The 18,125-nt window shown below is 51.3% G+C and overlaps 2 protein-coding genes across 2 annotated transcripts; one reads left to right on the top strand and one right to left on the bottom strand.

Moving 5' to 3' along the window:
• Window positions 1-1,657: 1,657 nt before the first annotated feature.
• V2A60_005227 (cortical protein marker for cell polarity-domain-containing protein) lies at window positions 1,658-5,392 on the top strand (the record flags this gene model as incomplete). Its single annotated transcript, XM_083256539.1, has 1 exon — window positions 1,658-5,392. One exon carries the CDS (start codon window positions 1,658-1,660, stop codon window positions 5,390-5,392), a length of 3,735 nt encoding a protein of 1,244 aa, XP_083112665.1.
• Window positions 5,393-14,651: 9,259 nt separating this feature from the next.
• Window positions 14,652-15,907, bottom strand: V2A60_005226 (C2H2-type zinc finger protein; the record flags this gene model as incomplete). The annotated part of the gene is made up of 3 exons (XM_083256538.1): window positions 14,652-14,779; window positions 14,835-15,274; window positions 15,354-15,907. The coding sequence occupies 3 exons, from the start codon at window positions 15,905-15,907 to the stop codon at window positions 14,652-14,654; spliced, it is 1,122 nt and encodes a 373-aa protein (XP_083112664.1).
• Between the last annotated feature and the right edge of the window lie 2,218 nt (window positions 15,908-18,125).

The raw sequence follows: 18,125 nt of genomic DNA, 5'->3' as shown, positions 1-18,125 counted from the left end.
CCTGACACTACTTATCAGTACGGAAAGTCGGGTTTTCTTCACTGGTGTCAGTATACCAGCGGTGGAATCCAAGTCAAGGACAGTTTTTATTGGACTGGCCCCACAGGGACAGTCCCTTCAGAGCTGGACGAGGCGCTTGGGGAGGGAAATCTGTTTCGGGGGAAAGAGATGAGCTACTCTTATTTGACATTGCATGAAATCTGTCGTTTCATCTAAAAAACGCTTAATTTTCGTCTGGTCAGAGGACAGTTTCGGGCTGGTCCGACTCGCTCGACTTGCTCGACTTGCTCGACTGCGCCGACTTTCAAGTTAAACGTGCTCGTATTTGCTACGCCCACCAGAGAACAGGCGGGTCTGTGCAAGTATGCTATTTTCAATGGCTTTCTTTTTATCCTTTGTCATTGTTGTTGAGCCGTCACGTTGCAGCCAATAAAGTTTTGGGATTGACCTGGTGCATGGCATCATCACCCGTGGCCTGGCCCACCTTATCATTCCCGCCTTGACAGTCACCCAATTGTCCAGTGGAATCGCAGCGCTGGCAGCCAACCGGCCCACTGAAAGTCGGTACCGAGTAAGTACTAAGGTACCTTAGAATGACCCGTACCTCCCAAGGTACCTACGTATGTAGGTCTGGTACTCCGTATATAAGTAAGTATTGGGAAAGGTACATACCCAGGCATCTGGCCGCCCAGGTAACTCCTGGTAGCACTACTTACCTGATGCCTGCAAACTTACTATTTAACCGACTGAGCACTCCTGGTGCTCAGGGAGGTCAGTAACTTAGCATAGCACCTACTTATTAGGTACTTGGAAATCTCGAAACCGCCATGTCGATGGCTCGGGCCTCAGATGCTTTCTAGTGGCTCGCCGCCCAATTCCAGGCGTCGCTGTGCATCTGCGCCTAGCCTTATTAGTACTAGTGCTGTTGTCCTCCCGTCAGGCACAAAACAAGCTGGCTTGGCAACTTGGCTGGCAGCTTGCTTGCCAACGTAGAAAAAAAAGGAGGGACTCTCGTATTTGTTGGCAGCATGAGAAACCAGGGAGACGTGTCGGAGGCACTGGCAATATCTTCTATACTCTTGACTGCCTCGCGCTCCTGGGCCCTCGCGCAATCTTGCACTTGCACTGCATCACCGACACTGTTGCCCCGGCTGTTTGCTGCTGTCTCTCTCGTCCCCTTGCTCTGCCCTGGTCAGCCTAGCCCAACTAGGCCCAGGTAGGTCGGCAGCGACTGCTCCCACAGTTTCGCACCAACACCGCCGCCCGCCCTCGACACCAGCCATTTCCATTCAAACAAAACTCTCATTTGCACAGACGAGGCTTCTCAGCCAACTTCCCGCCCTTCGGCATTCAGGCTTTTTGTCGCCTTTACACTCTTTTACATTCGTTATATCCGCGACCGTCTTTTTTTTTGTCTTTTTTCGTCGTTCACCTGCAGTCATCACGCGTCCTAATTTTCCTCCAACATACCCCCGTTCGCTAGCCTTACCGCTGTCCTCAAATCCTTCTCGACGACCTCCTGATGCATCATTAGACGACAAACAACTCGCGCCTGCCCTCTCGACACGCCTCGTGCGATACCAAATTGCCCTTCATAGGAATTCCCGACTCGATCCGTGTTTTCTTGATCTCCAGCGTACATCAGGAAACCTTCACCATGCGGCTGTCGTATGGCCACGGGCGGCGCCCTGCGCGTTTTGGCCAGCGACACAGCGCCGTTTTCACACTTCTCACAACTCTCACGCCCATGATGGCAAACGCAGCCAATATTGTAGCCGCGCCGCCGGCAAATCTCGACTTCTCCGACCTCGGCCAGATCGGCATTGCCGGTGATTTTGGCGGTATCTCTCTCTACCAATACGTGGGACAAGGCGGCCAGACTCGCAATTCCAATGGGAGTGAAGCCCTCCTGTCGGAGCTACCGAACGGTGCTTTACTACCTGCCGTCCAAACAGATGCTGCCATCCGCGCCTTGTGCTTCTATAATGCCACCTCGAGCAATACAAATGGTCTGGTTATCGGCGGAAATTTTACGTCACTCGGGGGCAAGCAGTCCAAGGCTATCGGAATCTATAACATTGGCGCCGACAAAGTCACGGCCCTCGATGGCCTCGAGGGTGAGGTAAATGCTATTCTTTGCGATGATGCAACCGACACCGTGTATATCGGTGGTAATTTCAAGAGTGGTAACTCAACGAACGCCATTGCCTGGAATGGCAAGGATGGGTTCAAAAGCTTACCCTTTGTCGGGTTTAACGGGCCTGTTCAAGCTATTACCAAAATGGAAAATGGCCATATACTTTTCGGTGGAAGCTTCACTGGTCTCGGAAATTACAACAGCACGGTTAATAATTGGCGCGACACTCAGACGATTAACCTCGCAACCGCCAAAATCACCGCTCACGGAAGCTCTCTCAAAGATGGTTTCAGCGATCCCACCAATGTTGTTTGTGCTAGCGGTTCTGACGCGCAAGGTAGCACCTGGCTCCTTTCAGACAATAGTATGGGATACTGGGAGGCTCAGTTCGGCTTCGGTTTCGAGCCCACCAAAATCCGTATTTGGAACACACACGTGGAGAACTACGGAACCAAAACATTCAATATCCAAACTTTTCCTAACGGTCTGACCAATATCATGAACATGACCTACGTCGATCCCGCCACAGGTAACAACGCCACCTGCGACCGTCTTTGCCCTCTTAGCAACGACCCGAAAGTCAAGTTCCAAGATTTCCACTTTGTCAACGTTGTTGGAATGAACAAAATTCGTATCGACATTTTGGAATGGTGGGGCAATGCTGCTGGTCTTGCAGGAGTCCAAATTTTTGAAGACAACGTCTTCTCCTACGCCATCAACGAGTTCAACGAACCTAAGTGCCGTACGACGTCCGGCTCTGTCTCCTCCGCATCTGCCACTGGACCCTGGGAAAGGTCACCATCGTACCACAGCAATGCCGAGTATCTCACTGCCAGGATCCCCGTCGATAATGGGCGCACGGGCTCAAACGCATCTGTCACCTTCTACCCCAATATACCACAGTCCGGCAACTACTCCATCAACCTCTATACCCCTGGCTGTGTGGCTGATGGCACCTGTGGCAACCGTGGCCGAGTTTATGTTTCTGGCGCTATGTCTAGGAGCTCATCCAAGTTCGATTTTGAGACGCAGTTGTTTCAGACAAACTACTTTGACAAATACGATCAAATTTACTTTGGCTTCGTGGAAAAAACTTCCGAAAATTTTCGACCCAGTGTCACCCTTACTCCTACTGAAGATCAGACGGTCCATGACCTTGTTGTTGTCGCTCAACAGGTCGGTTTCACCCTCATCAATTCTGTCGGCGGCTTGAATGGCCTGTTCGACTTTGATCCCAAGGGCCCTCCACCTGACGAGAGGAGTCTTGATGGCTCTTCCATCAACAAGCTCGGCTATGGCTTCGACGAAATGTCTGGTGTCGAAGCTCTCACTACCTCTGGCGAAACAACTTATATTGCTGGTAACTTCAGTTCGAAAATCCACAAGAACATTCTGGCCATCTCTAGCAAGGGTGGCGAAGCCAAAAATCTGGATGGTGGTCTGAATGGCCGAGTTATGGCCATGCAGATCGAAGACGGTAAACTTTACGCCGGTGGATACTTTTCGAATACTCTCTCCAACGACGCCAAGGGCCTTAACAATGTCGCAATCTACGATCCGAATAGTAATGCCTGGTCGCCCCTCGGGTCTGGCTTGGACGGACCTGTCGAATACGTCGTTCCCCTTCGCGTCAATACCACTGAAGGGAAGTCGGAAACAGTCATTGCATTTACGGGTTCATTTTCCAAATCAAATGCCTATGGCAGCCTTCCGTCAACACAGGTGGATGGCTTTGCGATATGGGTGCCTTCACAGAGTACTTGGCTGCACAACTCGGAGCATAATGTCCCACGCTATAGCGGCAAGCTTACCGCCTCGTACCTGGGCTTGAATGCCAGCGACTCCCTCCTTGCTGGATCAGTTGATGTCTCCACACTGGCAGTCGATGGCATTGCTAGTCTCACTTCCGCTGGCCTTGGAAAGTTTCCCGTCAAGATTAATACTAAGACGCCAGCACTTAGCAAGCGACGACGAAGTGTTTTGCAAGGCGGTGACGTGGCCGGCGTTTCCACTGGAGCCTTCTATGAGAATACTGATGAAAGTCTTACCATCCTGGCAGGCCACTTTACTGCACAAGGACCGAGCAACGCTTCGGTTATTCACAACTTAGTCTTCATCGATGCCAAAAAGGGTAACAGCACCAGCGGTCTCTCGGAAGGCATCCGGGATGATTCATCTTTCTTCGCTGTCGATCTCTGGAAGAACATTCTGTTTGCCGGTGGCCAGGTTTCTGGAAACGTCAATGGAATGGAAGCACATGGCATTATTGGATGGGACCTCGACGCTAAGAAGTTCTCTCACCAACCTGCGGGTCTTACGGGCGGTGATGGTGTTGTTGCTTCGATTGCCGTCCGACCTAGCGGTGGCGACCAAGTGTTCGTTGGCGGCTCCTTCGAGAAGGCCGGTGCCCTGGATTGCCCTGGCCTCTGTGTCTTCAACGTTGCCGATGATCAGTGGACGCGGCCTGGCACCGTCGTCACTGGTCAAGTTACTGGATTGCAGTGGGTAAGCACTGATTCTATTCTCGTCGCTGGTGACTTGGTTGCTGCCTCTAGTGGCTCTAAGCCCCTGGCCTACTACAACCCTGTGAAGCAGACGTGGACGGACTTTCCTCGCATTGAAGAGGTTCCTGGCCCTGTCGATGTTCTTACGCCAGCAAGTATGGACCTCAAGCAATTCTGGATTGGCGGCAAATCACTCAAAGACAATTCGACCTTCCTAATGAAGTGGGACGGTGGCAAATGGCGCTCAGTTGATCAAAAACTTCCCGACAATACTGTCCTGCGCAGCCTCCAGGTATTCCGCCTGACCAAACAGCACGATCGCTCATCCTTGCTCGGATCAGACCAAACTCTCATGATTACCGGCGCCATTGACATGCCCGACGTTGGATCTGTCTCGGCTTGTCTATACAACGGCACACACTACCAGCCATATGCCTTGACCACAGGTACCAACAACCAAGGCTCTAGCAGTATTGGCAGAGTCTTCTCGCAGCGACCCAATAAGATTGGCCACACCAGACATATGCCGCTCGTATTTGTCGTTCTTATCGGATTGGCCATCTCTCTCGCACTTATTTTACTCATGGTTGTCGGTGGCGTTGTTTTAGACCGGCTCCGAAAGAAGCGTGAAGGCTACGTACGAGCTCCAACTTCGATGCGTGACCGTGGAAGCGGTATTCAGCGTGTTCCGCCCAGAGAATTGCTCGAGTCGCTAGGCAGAGTGCGCCCTGGTGGCACGCCAGCTGTATAGCTTTGAAGCAGCTGCTTCCACACTTATTTGGCGTTTGGATATAATAGGGATTGATTTTTATTTGGAATTTTCGTTCTCGGAATTTCGCGTTTGCTCATGCAAGCAATGGCAAAGCAATATTGCGGCCTCTGCAATTTGCTTTACATATTATGAGGTCACGACTTGAAGGTTTACATACCGACTTACCACAACATGTCTTTCACAATCTTTTATCTTTCTTTTCCCTTCGAAGAGCTCCCCGCCTCTTATTTTTCTTCTTCACGATTCGACTATATCGTTTTTTCCTCTTCCCTATCAAGGCCTGCCCGTCGCAGAGCAATCGTTATGTATATATATTGTCACTCTTCAAGACAGCCTCCGTCACAAATGCTGTCAATCGACTTTGACCTCCACTGGCGAAGCTTGCTAATCTTACACCATTTTTGATGTGGTAATGGGCGATTCATTCTATTTCTAGCGTGTGAGGGAAACAGAAACGGAAAGGAAGATGGAAAGTTAGCAAGCTTGGAACATTTGTTTGTATTTCTGTCGCGGAGCGTAGCGAACATGGACAGCTAGCTCGGTATACCAGGAGCTTTCATAGTGTAATCTGAATGAGAAAAAAAATGTCAGTTACCCGATCTCTTGTACTGGCTCCCAGTGACTTGTACCTTGAGTCTCGAGGGCCTAGAAAGCTGGTGTCAGTGTCGACACTGTGTTTGCCCACGTTGAAGACCGGTCCTCTCGACAGCACAATCCGTCATGCGTGAACGTACAAGCCTTTGGCAACTTACTTCTTGGTACATTCCCGTGTATGACCCATACTTGTAGCCACACCCAAATCAATACGCAGATAAGGTTGAGAGATACGCTGCCTCTAGGAGACTATAATGCATGCCACAATGCACAGTTGAATTACAGGAAAATGGCGCCCGCGCAATTGAAAGGTCTAACGCAACTGAGCTATTACGGCCATGTGACCTGTCCAGACTATTTGTCTCCTGTGTTTGCCCGTCCCCGCGTATCCTGTATAGCACCCACTGCAGCGTACTCTCACGACCTTCTTGTTTTGGTAGTCTCGCCGGCGCGCCATGACGATAAGGAGCTCGCTCCCACACCGCAAGGAACAGCACCAGACCCTGCGACTCGGCGGAGGCGTCGTGTGTGCCGGCTGTCCCGTCGGCAAGGCGTGCCGGAAAGGAAAAAGAGGCTTGCTTGTGTCCGCTTGTCCGCTTTTGCCGTGACGATGCCGGCCTCCCAGCGGGACGGGAAAGAAGGGTCCCACGCACGGGTACGGTGGCGTGCCGACTGAAGCAGGATAGGGTGAGGCTTGCGGGATCATCATGGCCACAGGATGGAAGGTGGTGTCACTTTCGGTGCCGCATGATGGGCAAAAAGCTCCTGCATTCTCTACTTGTGACGGCAACGGCGTGCCAATCCGGCGATACTGCTGTTCTGGGGGGGCAGCCGAATCTGGGTCATTGTCGGTTGATCTCGATCCGTGCATGAACGAGCTGCAACCCGCCTCGTCACATCTGCTTTCCTTATCGACAAAATTAAACCAGGGCATATCTGGAGGAGATAGGTTCTCCAGAAGCCCCTTTGCTGAGTCATTGAGCACTCGATATGAGCTGGGCAAACTTCTTGCCCACCTTTTGATACTGGAAAACGTAAGCTGCAGCTAGCGACGTTTCGAGTTATTTAAAGTAACAAACAGTGCTAGATGGACCTTCACATCATAAGCATCTTTGCGTATTGCTCTTACAGGAAAGGATAATCACAGGTACACAGTACATTCAAAGCTCCTCTTCACGCACACCCTCACTCCGTAGACTGCCCATCTGGAAAGCCTCACCTCAACACCATCCGTCTGCGCTCCGCCTGCATTGCTGACCACGTGCCTCGCCCAAGTTCGTGGCGATCAATGGAGAAGGCAGCTCGCTGAGCCTGAGAAACAAGCCTTCTCGATCACACGCTGCGTTGCTGCCGGCTTGAAAAGGGAAGCGGGCGGGCGGGGTTGAAGGATCCAAGTCGTTGCAGAAACTATAGATGTAATTGTTCGGGGTTGATCCTGATTCGAGAAAGAGGCCCTTGACAGCCGTCTTTCCTGGAGCTATGACGTCGATCCGGACAAGGGGGAATGGAGGCCTTCATATCGACCTGCTCAACACGGGTGGTCGTCGTGACGGGTTGACGGGCAAAGACAAGCCACTCATGCCAATATGTCCGCCGGGGGTAACATTCTAATCTTGATCAAACGATGAAAAGGATTGCTTGACAAGGCGACCCTTCTCTTGCACGCACTCTCTATTGACCAGGCATGGGAGTCCTCTCCTGAGTTAAAATTTCCTGATTCTCTGGCAAGGGGGATGTTTCGTCAGCGACACCTAGCTTTTTTGCCAAGTGGCCCAGCTGATTGAGACGAGGGTCTCATTTTGATACCTTGTTGCTATTTGATTACGGGCATTCAGCCCTCACAGAGATGAGTTTTTCAAAAGAGGAAGGAGAGAAAGGGCTCTGTTTGAGCGAGAGCCGGGTGTTGCTGCGCCTCGATTTCAATAAACAAGGAACACACTGGAGAGGAACGAGCGTGAATCAGGACTCATTCCCTCCCCCCTCCCCTTTATGAACACGCAATCAAAGACAAATATGCAGTCTATTCGGGCTGTCCATATGTATTCTCCATGTTGGAGCAAGGGGGGGTGTCACATTTGAGGAAGCGCAGCTTTTTGCTCGGTCATCACTGCCCAGCATTTCGATACTTTGCTAACAGTAACAGGCCAAGAAAAAAAAAAACTAGCTACGTAGCTAATAGTATGCATCTACGTGCCGTGGTACTGAGTTCTTTTTTGCCCAATTTTCTTTTCCAGGCTTGTCGCCATGGAGGGGGTCAGCACACTAAGAGCGCCAGCGGCCACACACCAAGTCCCAGAATTGCGGTTCAATCGATCCAATCAACGAGGAGGAGCATGACGTCGGGCGCTGCGTTGTTTCGCGCGTCATGTCGAGGAACTGCAGGGCTACAACACTCCCCGTACACTGCGGCTGCATAGGGCAAGTACAGACGGGGTACCTCCAGGTCCTTTGATGGGGTACCGGGCCCTCCACACTTGCTCCCCCACAAAACTATTTTAGCAGACCCCCACCTCAGACTGGACACACACCCCTGCCACGTTAAGTTTAGCGCATTATGCAGGGATCATGATTAGCCCCACCTACTTGCAGGTACTTGAAGTACCTGTCAAGCAATCTGCACAGTGCCTCTATTATTCCCTCCTCTTATCTCTCTCTATTTAATAGATGATGAGCTTATTAAATTAGCCGTGCGACCATCATCGAGAAGCTAGATGGAGGGGGATTTTTTATCTTCGAAAGATAATATCCAGTAGAAAGATTTCTTCCCGGGTCCATACGACCGGTGCGACCTCCACAGTTTAGCTTCTGCCAGTTACGCTAGGAACGGCAGGTACCACTGTGACGTCACAAGTACCCTGATTGCTCCTTGCTTATTCGACATATTATTCAACCTCCACGAGGACGAGGATTCCAAGGATGTTTCTTTTCTTTTGCCGAGTAGTTTGCAATTCAAGTCAAGTGTACAGATTACTGGAGACGTTATTTCGTTTGAACCAATCCACCACACTTGCAAGCATCTTCACTCCACGAAGGAGCATCTTCACTCCACGAAGGGGGGGGGGGATTAACAACCCTGTTCCCACAAAGAAAGCCTGCCGGGGCTCGCTGCACAACTCGGCGCGAAGTTGCGCTGGGCTTATTTTATCTGTGGACGGCATGGCTTTTTTCGTCTCCCTCTTTTGTTTCAAGAGCACGCTTTTATCCCCAGACACGGAAGGCGGCCGGACCGTACGATGGATGATGACTTGGTCCTCCCTATCGGGGCCACGCTGAAAAATAAAATAAAAATAAAAATATTTACTCGGAGGGAGCATGAGCGAGCGAGAGAGATGGGGCCGTGGGGGGGCGTTTGCACTAAGTAGAGTGAAGAAAGTTTCCTTGATACCAAGGAAGGCAAGCAGGAAGACCGCGAATGCATGTGCGTACTGATGATGGGGGCCGTATCATGTCAGCGGCTAGAAAACCAAGAGAATCTCGCTCCTCCGCCCAGGAGCGTATGAATTGTGATGGTTTTGATGCTGCCCCATCCTGCTCTTTGGGGGGAGAGGGGCGGCAAAGCACTCGTTAGCGAGCGCAAGCCGTACTGATAGGAAATGGTAAAGGGGGGAAGAGCGAGGAGAGCGACTCCAAGATTCGGGAAATCGCGATTAAGCTTTTTGGGCTTCTTGGCATAAGAGATGTCAGAGAAGACCGCAAATTGGGCCATCGCCCAATGCAACGAAAGAGCTGCAATCCCATCGTAAATCTTCAGTTGTGGCGTTTCCACCCGTTTCCAGCATACTGTATACGTTGGAGGAGGGAAGGAAAAAAAAAAAAAACGGCTGGGCTGTGCAGCGTTGGCGCTACTTTGGAGGTTTCTAGTTTCTGCTCCGTCCGTAAGTAGTATTTGACCCTGACCTGCAAAGGCGAAAACTGAGGCCTAGAATAATTCTGATCAAGAAGATTTCAGCAGAGTATAGGTGAAATTATGGCGCAAACTATAAAAAAAAGCCAAGACGGAAGCGCCCGTGGAGATGTGCAAGGTGATGGCTAGAAAGGGGAATGGAAAAGGTCAATCTTGGGAGGCAAAAAAAAAAAAAAAAGAGACAAAGACATGCAAGCACAAGCGTTTCAATAACAATCTCAAATTCTTTTGAATTCCTGGTCAGGCCAGCATCTTTGACCAGCCCAACTGTACAAAACGAAAAAACAAGACGGATTCATAACACGACTCTCAGCATCCTGCTCCGTCCTTCTTGAGTGAATAAATCAAAAACAAAAAGAAATAAAAATAAAAAGACTCTCGCCACAAGACTGGCCCGGCATTGCTTTGGGTCTGCCTCAGGGTAGGAACTCGTTTATTCGCTATTTTGCTCTACGGGCCCTGGTGTGTATACAGTATACAGTGCTTACTTGGTACCCTTCCTTGATCAAAAGTGCCACCCTCCTCCAACATCGCCCCTAGTGGCAACGAGGGGACAGCGCCCTTTTTTTTCTTGTTTTTTTGCTTTTTTCGTCATAGCGTCTCGCATCCAAGTTCTACCGTGTCTTGTGGATTGAAAAGCTTGTTTCTGCAGACCCATGCAAGCAACTAACGTGTGACTAAAATGACCGCTGTGTTCAGAGAGATACTAATAGATTTGGCCCTGGTGTGCACAAGGGGGGGGGGTGCTTGCAGGATACATGATGCTGATGCCACACGCACAAGGAGAAAAAGGCGGACAGTCTCAAGAAGCAATGGGCTTGAAGGGGATAGTTACCAGTATTGCCTTGGAACGAAACCATGCGTCAATGTACACAGTGCCTGGGCTTTTGGACTACCCACCAAGTATGCCACCCCGACGAAAACCACAATCACCACACCAGTATCCGTACAGAGTACAGTTTCCCCACCAAAGCAACGCTTGCATGCAGTCCGGTCATACCATCGTCACTGGGTTCCAACCTTTTTAAGCCCGGTCCAAGCGAAGGGCGGCGGGCCGGGTAAGAACAGGACCTTGCACCGGCCGCGCTCCACACGTGGCTCCAGCTTGATGAACAACCAACCTCTTCTCACCGAGGTACTTACTCTCAAGTAAGTACTCTTGTACCGTGAGTGGCAAGGGCAAAGACGAAAAGAGAATGTTCAACTGGCAAAAGGGGGCCTTGTGATGTGTCACTGAATGAGTCCAGCTCCGAGAAGTCGCCCAGTACAAATCGGCGCGGCGCCATCCTATGACAATGTTACGAGCCATCGCCGCGCTCGTGAACGGGTGGGTAGTAGATAGATTACACCAAATCTACTATTATGCCCAAAGACGCGATGCATAAACTTTAGGCATCTGAGCTGTTGGGGGAATACACAAGGGAAGCAAGCAGGAACGTCGCCGTGGCAAATGAAAGTTCCGGTAAACTGGGTCTGGCAACACTGGTCTGGAGGCATGGAGGCCAAGCTTTTTGTAAGATCGACGAATCTCTGGCCTTCTCCGCGTCCGGCTGGTCGAAACAAGCATCAAGACTTGGCTTTTTCTGCCAAGCCTTTTATGTTTTTCGATTCAACACGCAGAGTCTGGATTGGGTTTCTCCCAGAATAGAAGCCTTATCCTTTCTGACCTTGTATTCCTGGGGTCGAGGAACCGCCTTTTCACTCCACACAAATGCCCAACTTGTTGATCTTTTGCGTCTGTGCCCACTCGCGGGACACGCCAAGAATGATTATTCAGTGGTCACCAGAACGGCCGACGTCGTAGCACTTGCAAACTTGCACTAATTGATGGAGCAACGAAGAAACGCTGCGTGTCAGCGTGTGTAAAAGCAAACCCGTGGTCTTGTGTCTTTGAAGATGGGGCACGTCTGTGTGCCGGATCATCTCTTATCGTCTCAGCCAGCCGTGAGGCTAGCATTTCCATTCCCACTCTTTCGGACGTGGTCCGTCTTCTGGCTCCCACCTGTTGAGTGTATTAGTACTTTCAGCTTTCGGGGGGTTTACGGCTGAGGCGCAAGCGGGGAGGTGCTTTGGCGTCTTCGCATCAGGAAGGCGTAGATGGTGCTTGATCGACGCATCCGAAAGGAGCCAGGCCACTGCAGAGCGACAGACCATCTCATTGTTCATACGAGGGGGCGTGGATGCCAATGTACGTAGAATGGAAGCATGCACAGAAAAAGCATAAGAATGACGCACGGAGAGAAAGGCCAAGTTGATTCAACCAGGGGGGTTAGTAAACACACACAAGACATCTCGAATGCCCTTCTTTTTCCGTACTGGGTATACTGACCTGTGCCGTCCCTTGAGGTTGGGATAGGTGCAGAAATCGTATTACGCGTCTTTCTTACTCTCACATGGAGGAGTGAAATAGCACGGGTGAGCCGTGTGCACACGGGCGCCGCAGCGACGTTTTTACCCAGTCTTTTCACTGCCGCCTCTATTCGGTGGAGAAGAAGGGGGAGGGGGCAAGAATTCAAAGGCCGGGAGAGGTGCAGGTATGAATGTTGGCTGTACTTACGGGAGTACCGAATGCAGTGGTGGTTGTTAGAAGGAGAGAGCCGTCGACGTAGTAAAGAACAGCAAGGTTGTTGCAGGAAGCACATACAAACTACAGATTACAACACATTTGCGACCATTCGAAACTTGGTCAGGCATAGCTAGTGGGACGGCTGATGTCAAACCCCTGGTTAAGTAGGTTCTGAGTATTACTTACCTTCATAGCCCTTCTTGGGTTGAACGGCGGCGCACCGAGTCTAATATCCGCAGGTTGCGCGACCTACATGCTCCCCGACTCATGTGGCCATTCTATAATTCATTTACCTTTTTTTTTTTTTTAAAAAAAAAAACGAATTACAGAGCGCCAGTCGAAACAGGGGATACCGCACGCAATATACATGCCAAACTACACTGCCCTTGAAAATCATTGCCCCTTGCCCGAAATCCTCCAACAAGAAGAAGAAGAAGGAAAACAAGACATTCGGTATCCCCCACAAAAAGCTTGTCTGGCTCTTGACAACACAAGTCTTGCCCAGCTTAGGCAGTGATGGTCAGCGCTGAAACCGCCAGCCCATTCCTCCTCGAGTCAGGATCTGCCCGGTGCTTCCCTCTCCCGTTCCCTTTTGGCCTGCAGGCCTGGTACAATAAGTACTAAGTAATGTCACTGGCCATCGCTCCCCCGCTGTAAAGGTACACTTTTTTTTTCCTTCCGAGTTGTCCTTGGTCGCTGATTTGTACATATCTCGATGTGCCCCCCCCCCCCCCCCCCTTTTCCCCCCATGGATGCTACGCCGGCGTGCCCCAAATCTATGGAGTGTACCCAATCTATAGTAAAAAAGACTTGAGGATCAGCCCAATTCCCGTTATTAGAAGAAGGTTCCACAAAATGGAAGGGGGAAAAAAGTAGACCGGCTCGATTGCAGCTCCTTCCCTGATGGAAAAAAACAAACTTTCTCAATTCTCCACGTCGTTTCTATTTTTTGATAGATGTGGCCGCGTAATCTCCAATAAGATTCTTGCTGCTTTACCAGATACCGGCAGCTGAGGAGCCGCAGCCGGTACCTTTTTTTTTTGCTGCGGCAACATTGACAACGATGGGTCATGGGAGTGGCAAAGTGGTGGTGGCAGGCCGGCTTCTTGTCCCGCTGCAACGAGATCCCCTGGGGTGGCTTTTGGATGTCGCTTTATTTTACTTATCCCCTCCCCATTATCGCCTCTTCCGTTATTATTACTGCACCAGTATCCTCAGGCCCCGTTTTGCGTGCCCACCACCCGGCCCCCCCTCGTGCCTTTCACCCCCCGTTATACCCAGCTCGTTCCATTCCCAAAGAGGGATGCCGCGGTCTTGCGTCAACAAAGTTCGTCCCGTCTGGTTGGGAGAATATGTCACAGTGCTCCTGCCTATCCTTCGTTCCCCGGGCACGCCTCCGTTGCGTCGGGTTGACTTCCTAACAAGGCTACGCATCTATTACATGATTCCGCCCTCCCCTTCATGACCCCATTTCCTATGCCGCGCGGGACAGCCGAAATGAGCCTGTGTCAAGAGTTGTCTCAGTCGCCATCATCAGAATCAAAACATGGCTTCGCAAAAACACTCAATGACATAATCACCAAACAACGAAATTTGAACAAGATATGTACTCAATTCGGTTCGGTTGGGGGTATTCGTCGTTGAAACAGGCAGAGACGCGTCTGCCAAAATATTTCGTTTAATGTACAGTGAACTCGCCATATCAATGCGCGGCTCTCCAGGTGCAATATACATAGCCGTTCCATCCCGCGCTGCCCTTTGGGTACCAGCGCTGCCACCAATATCCCACGCCCAGTGCCAAAGCTAGATATGAAGAAAAAAAATGAATCCAAAATTTGCAAAGAAAAAAAAAGAAAGGTTGCCTCGCGTGGGTCCCAGTAACCAAGTTAACGCCATCGGACAGATCTATAACGGCTAACACCAGCTCGTGACCCTTGTGTCCATTTTGTCTGAGAAAGGTGAATAGAGTGAATAGGGTGAAGAAAGGGTACCTCCAACATTTGGTTTGGATTAATCGTAAGGCGTGAGTGCTTGGCTAGTAGTAGCCCACAGTTGTCGTGTTGCTGCAATCGACTCAACAGTCCATTCTCTATGTGTCCTTTGTCGTAAAGCGCATATCTTCGTTTGATACAAAATTTGAATGAAAACCGCCATTTTGCCGAAATTTGCCAGAATTAATCGGAATGGTGGTCCTCGGAGCCTGCTTCCGAGCGGGCGTCACCGCGATGAACTTTGCGGTGTCGTCGGAGGTTGGAAACGACAGAAAAGTGTCTGCCACATCCCTCAACATCACAAGCAAAGGCTGCAATTTCGGTTAGCCAGCATATTCTCGCAATCGAGTCGACTGATAAACATACGCTTCTCTCCAGTGTGGCTGTACATGTGTGTTTGCAGCGAGCTCGGGCGGGTGAAGCGCTTGTCGCACACCTTGCACTTGTGCTTCTTCTGCGTGCTTGATGAGACCTTGGAGCTGAACTGGCCCATCATCGACTGCGGCGCAGGGGGCATCGGAGCGCCCAGGAGGCCCTGCGGGCGGGGCAGCGTCCTCGATTCAATGTCTGATCCAGCAGTTGAGTAATCGGACACCGAGTCGCCATAGTAGGAGCTAATGTTACCGGTAGAAGATATCGACGAGCTAGTAGAGTGCGTCGAGGGAAACCCGTAGGAATCAACAGAGGAGCGGTCATTGCGTCCACCGTAGATGTTCCTGGGAGTGTCTTGGCTCATTGCAAGCATGCCATGGCCGGCGTCGAGAGCGTCAGCGAAGGCGCGTCGGTCCTCAGTTGGAGGCATAGCACTGTGGTCGAGTTAGCAACATGCCGCGCAGCGAATACCACTCAAAACCATGGCGCTGAGTGTCTGTGCGAGGTACTGACGCTTGAGAGAATCGGCGAGCAGGGTCGTCGTGGCCGATGGGGAAAGGGTGCGAGCGAGCCGGAGCGGGCGTGTAGCCCATGGCCTCGTATGGGCCGGATGCTGGAGGTGCAAAGTGGCCGTTGACAGGGGAAGCTGAGGTGGCGTAGCTAGGCTCGCCAAAGGCGGCCGCCGACGTCTGCATGCGATTCATGCTGAGTATATCTTGGTTCGAGTTTAGAAGGTCATGCTGCATGCCAAGACTGGCGGATGAAGGATTATGGCTGCCAGCAGAGGAACCCAATGGCATGGAGCCGTAGGACGTCATGGACGAGGTGCTGCCGGTGCTGGCACGGCTAGGAATAGGCTTGCCAGGCATCATGGCCGGAGGCATGCTGGGCTGCCCCCCGTGAACGTTGAACAGGGCGTTGCCGGGCCCGGCGGCGGCAGGAATAGACTGGGGCGACGAAGAAGACGACGACCATGGATTGGAGAACGCCGGCGGCTGGGCGTGGGCTTGGTAGTCAAAGCTGAGCCCGGGGCCGAACCGCTGCTGTTGTGAAGGGTCTAAAGCCATGGTCATTATGGTAGTGTGAGTTGCAAGTGCGCTGCGGTTGTTGTGGTGGTTGTCAGGGAGAGGTAAGGACCAGGCAGTCGCAGTGTCGCCGACGACGGGTGTTGTAAGACAAGACAGGCGTATGTATGGCCGTAGTGGACAAGGTAGGCTGGATGGCGAGTAATTGCTAGAATCAAAAGATTTTCGTCGAATCCAGTCAATTATTCGATGATCAAACAGCTTGGGTGGCTGGAACGTCGAGATATTCAAGTATTGAGCTCTCGACTGTGTAACTATCGGCCAAGAGAGGTGGAGGAGAGGTGACGGTGCTGAGCAAGAAGTTGAGGTGGTAGGATGAAAGGTACAATGTTGCTGATCAGATGCAGGATCCCGACTAGAAAAAGCCAAGTCGGTAGTCAGATTTCGAGACGAGAGATCCCACTTGTCAATGGAGCGGCGTATCGTTGACGGGTTGGGGAGAAAAAAGCCAAGTGTGGGATCAGCGAAGTCTTATGTGTCTGTCGGGCAATGAGCAAGAGAGAATTGACGGTGTCAGTGACCTTGTGAGAGGCAGGCGTCCAGCGGGGATGTCAGTGGAGATGATGGCGCACCCTCGTCTGCAAAGGAAGGAGAAGTGGGTGGAGGAGGAGGCCGTGGGTGTGGTTGTTTAAAAGGGAGGGTGTGTAACGAGTTGCGTGGGTAGAAGGGATCGGCAAGCCGCTGTCCCATTTGCGAGCGAGGACCCCCAGGAGAAGGAGAAGAAGGACTGAGAAGTACCAGTACGGAGTACTGCGTGGTGTGTACAGGGGGGGGGAGACCACACAGTACACAGTAGCACTCGCTGGGGTTGAGAACTGATTGCACGGTGCAGGGACAATGAGGCGTTACACGGCAGGCAAGGAGGGGAAGAGAAGAGCAGACAATACAGTGACTTGTGTGTTGTGTGAGTATGAGTGTGAGTGTGTCTGTATTCAAGACGTCAAGACGACAAGGCGACAGGAAGGCGACAAGGCAGGCAAGGCGAAAATAGTAACGAGAGGGGGATACAGGCAATGCTGAACGGTATCAGCACAAGCTCGAGATTTTGTCTGGATGATGAAGGAAGGTGTACTGTAGAGATCAGCCAGTGCAGGCGAGAATGACCAGCCAAAGGTGTGATGTCGCGCGGAGGAATAAGAGCGGTTGGTTGTAGTAAGAAGAAGGCGGGCGAGACAGTTGAGAGCCTGAGAGCCTGAGCGAGCCCGAGTGACCCCGAGGAGAGAAGTATGGTGGGAGTGAGTACCTGATGGCGCTGGCACGGAAGACGCAGTCGTAGCAACCGTGCCGTGGTATGGGGAAAGGAAGAGCTAAGGCAGCGGCGTACAGGTGGAGCGGGAACCGTGTCGCTGGGAGGAGAAGGAGAAATAAGAGTGATGTGCAAGAAAAAAAGACGGACGTTGCCAAGCACCAGATTTAAGGTAGCGAGATTTGAATAAGTGGCCACGGAAGGGAGGGGCGGGCGAGATAGAAGACCACCACAACTGCCGAGGCGAATGTGTAGTGAGTGTCTGTACGGAATATATACCAGTAGGTAGGCAGAAGAGATGTGTGGAGGGGACGTTGCAGGTTAGGTACGGGCTGCAGGAGAGTACTAGGTAAAAGGATGAGTTGTCGAGAGTTGTGAATATTGTCATGTATAGTAGGAGGAGGAGGAAAGGAAGAGGAGGCTTTCGCTGAGCAAGAAACAAGCAAGGCAAGAGAGGCGGAGGCGGCTTTTTGCGACCCTTTCCAGTCAGTTCAAGGACAGAGGCATAGAGGCAAGCAAAAGGCACACACAGTTAGTTGGTCCTCGGTACTTGGTGGCGGACAGAACAGTAGCAACGGGGGGGGGAGGGGGAAGACACAACACTCTTTTGGTTCCCAACGCTAGATAGGAGGGGGGGTGGGTTGATGATGGGGTACGAGTAGTGAAAAAGAAAAAAGAAGTAAAGAGAAATAAAATAAAAATAATAAAGGTGGAGGAAGATTATGTGGAGGTTTATGTGGAGGGATGTTATGATGATGGAGTTGAACCCACTCAGTCGAAAAACAAGCACCAGCCAGCCGATGGACGGGTGGATATTAGGCAACACACCAAGCAGGGAAAGGGGGGTACAAGGAGAAATGGAAAAGAAACATGGTAATTTAATTGATAAAGATTAAAAATAAAAATAAAAATAGGTGGGGTGAGGTACTGGGATAGAGATGGTGGGGGCTCCTT

This window comes from Cordyceps javanica, chromosome 3 (genome assembly GCF_051103115.1).
Source record: "Cordyceps javanica chromosome 3, complete sequence".
Classification (NCBI taxonomy): domain Eukaryota; kingdom Fungi; phylum Ascomycota; class Sordariomycetes; order Hypocreales; family Cordycipitaceae; genus Cordyceps; species Cordyceps javanica.
This window is presented reverse-complemented; position numbering and strand designations above follow the sequence as displayed.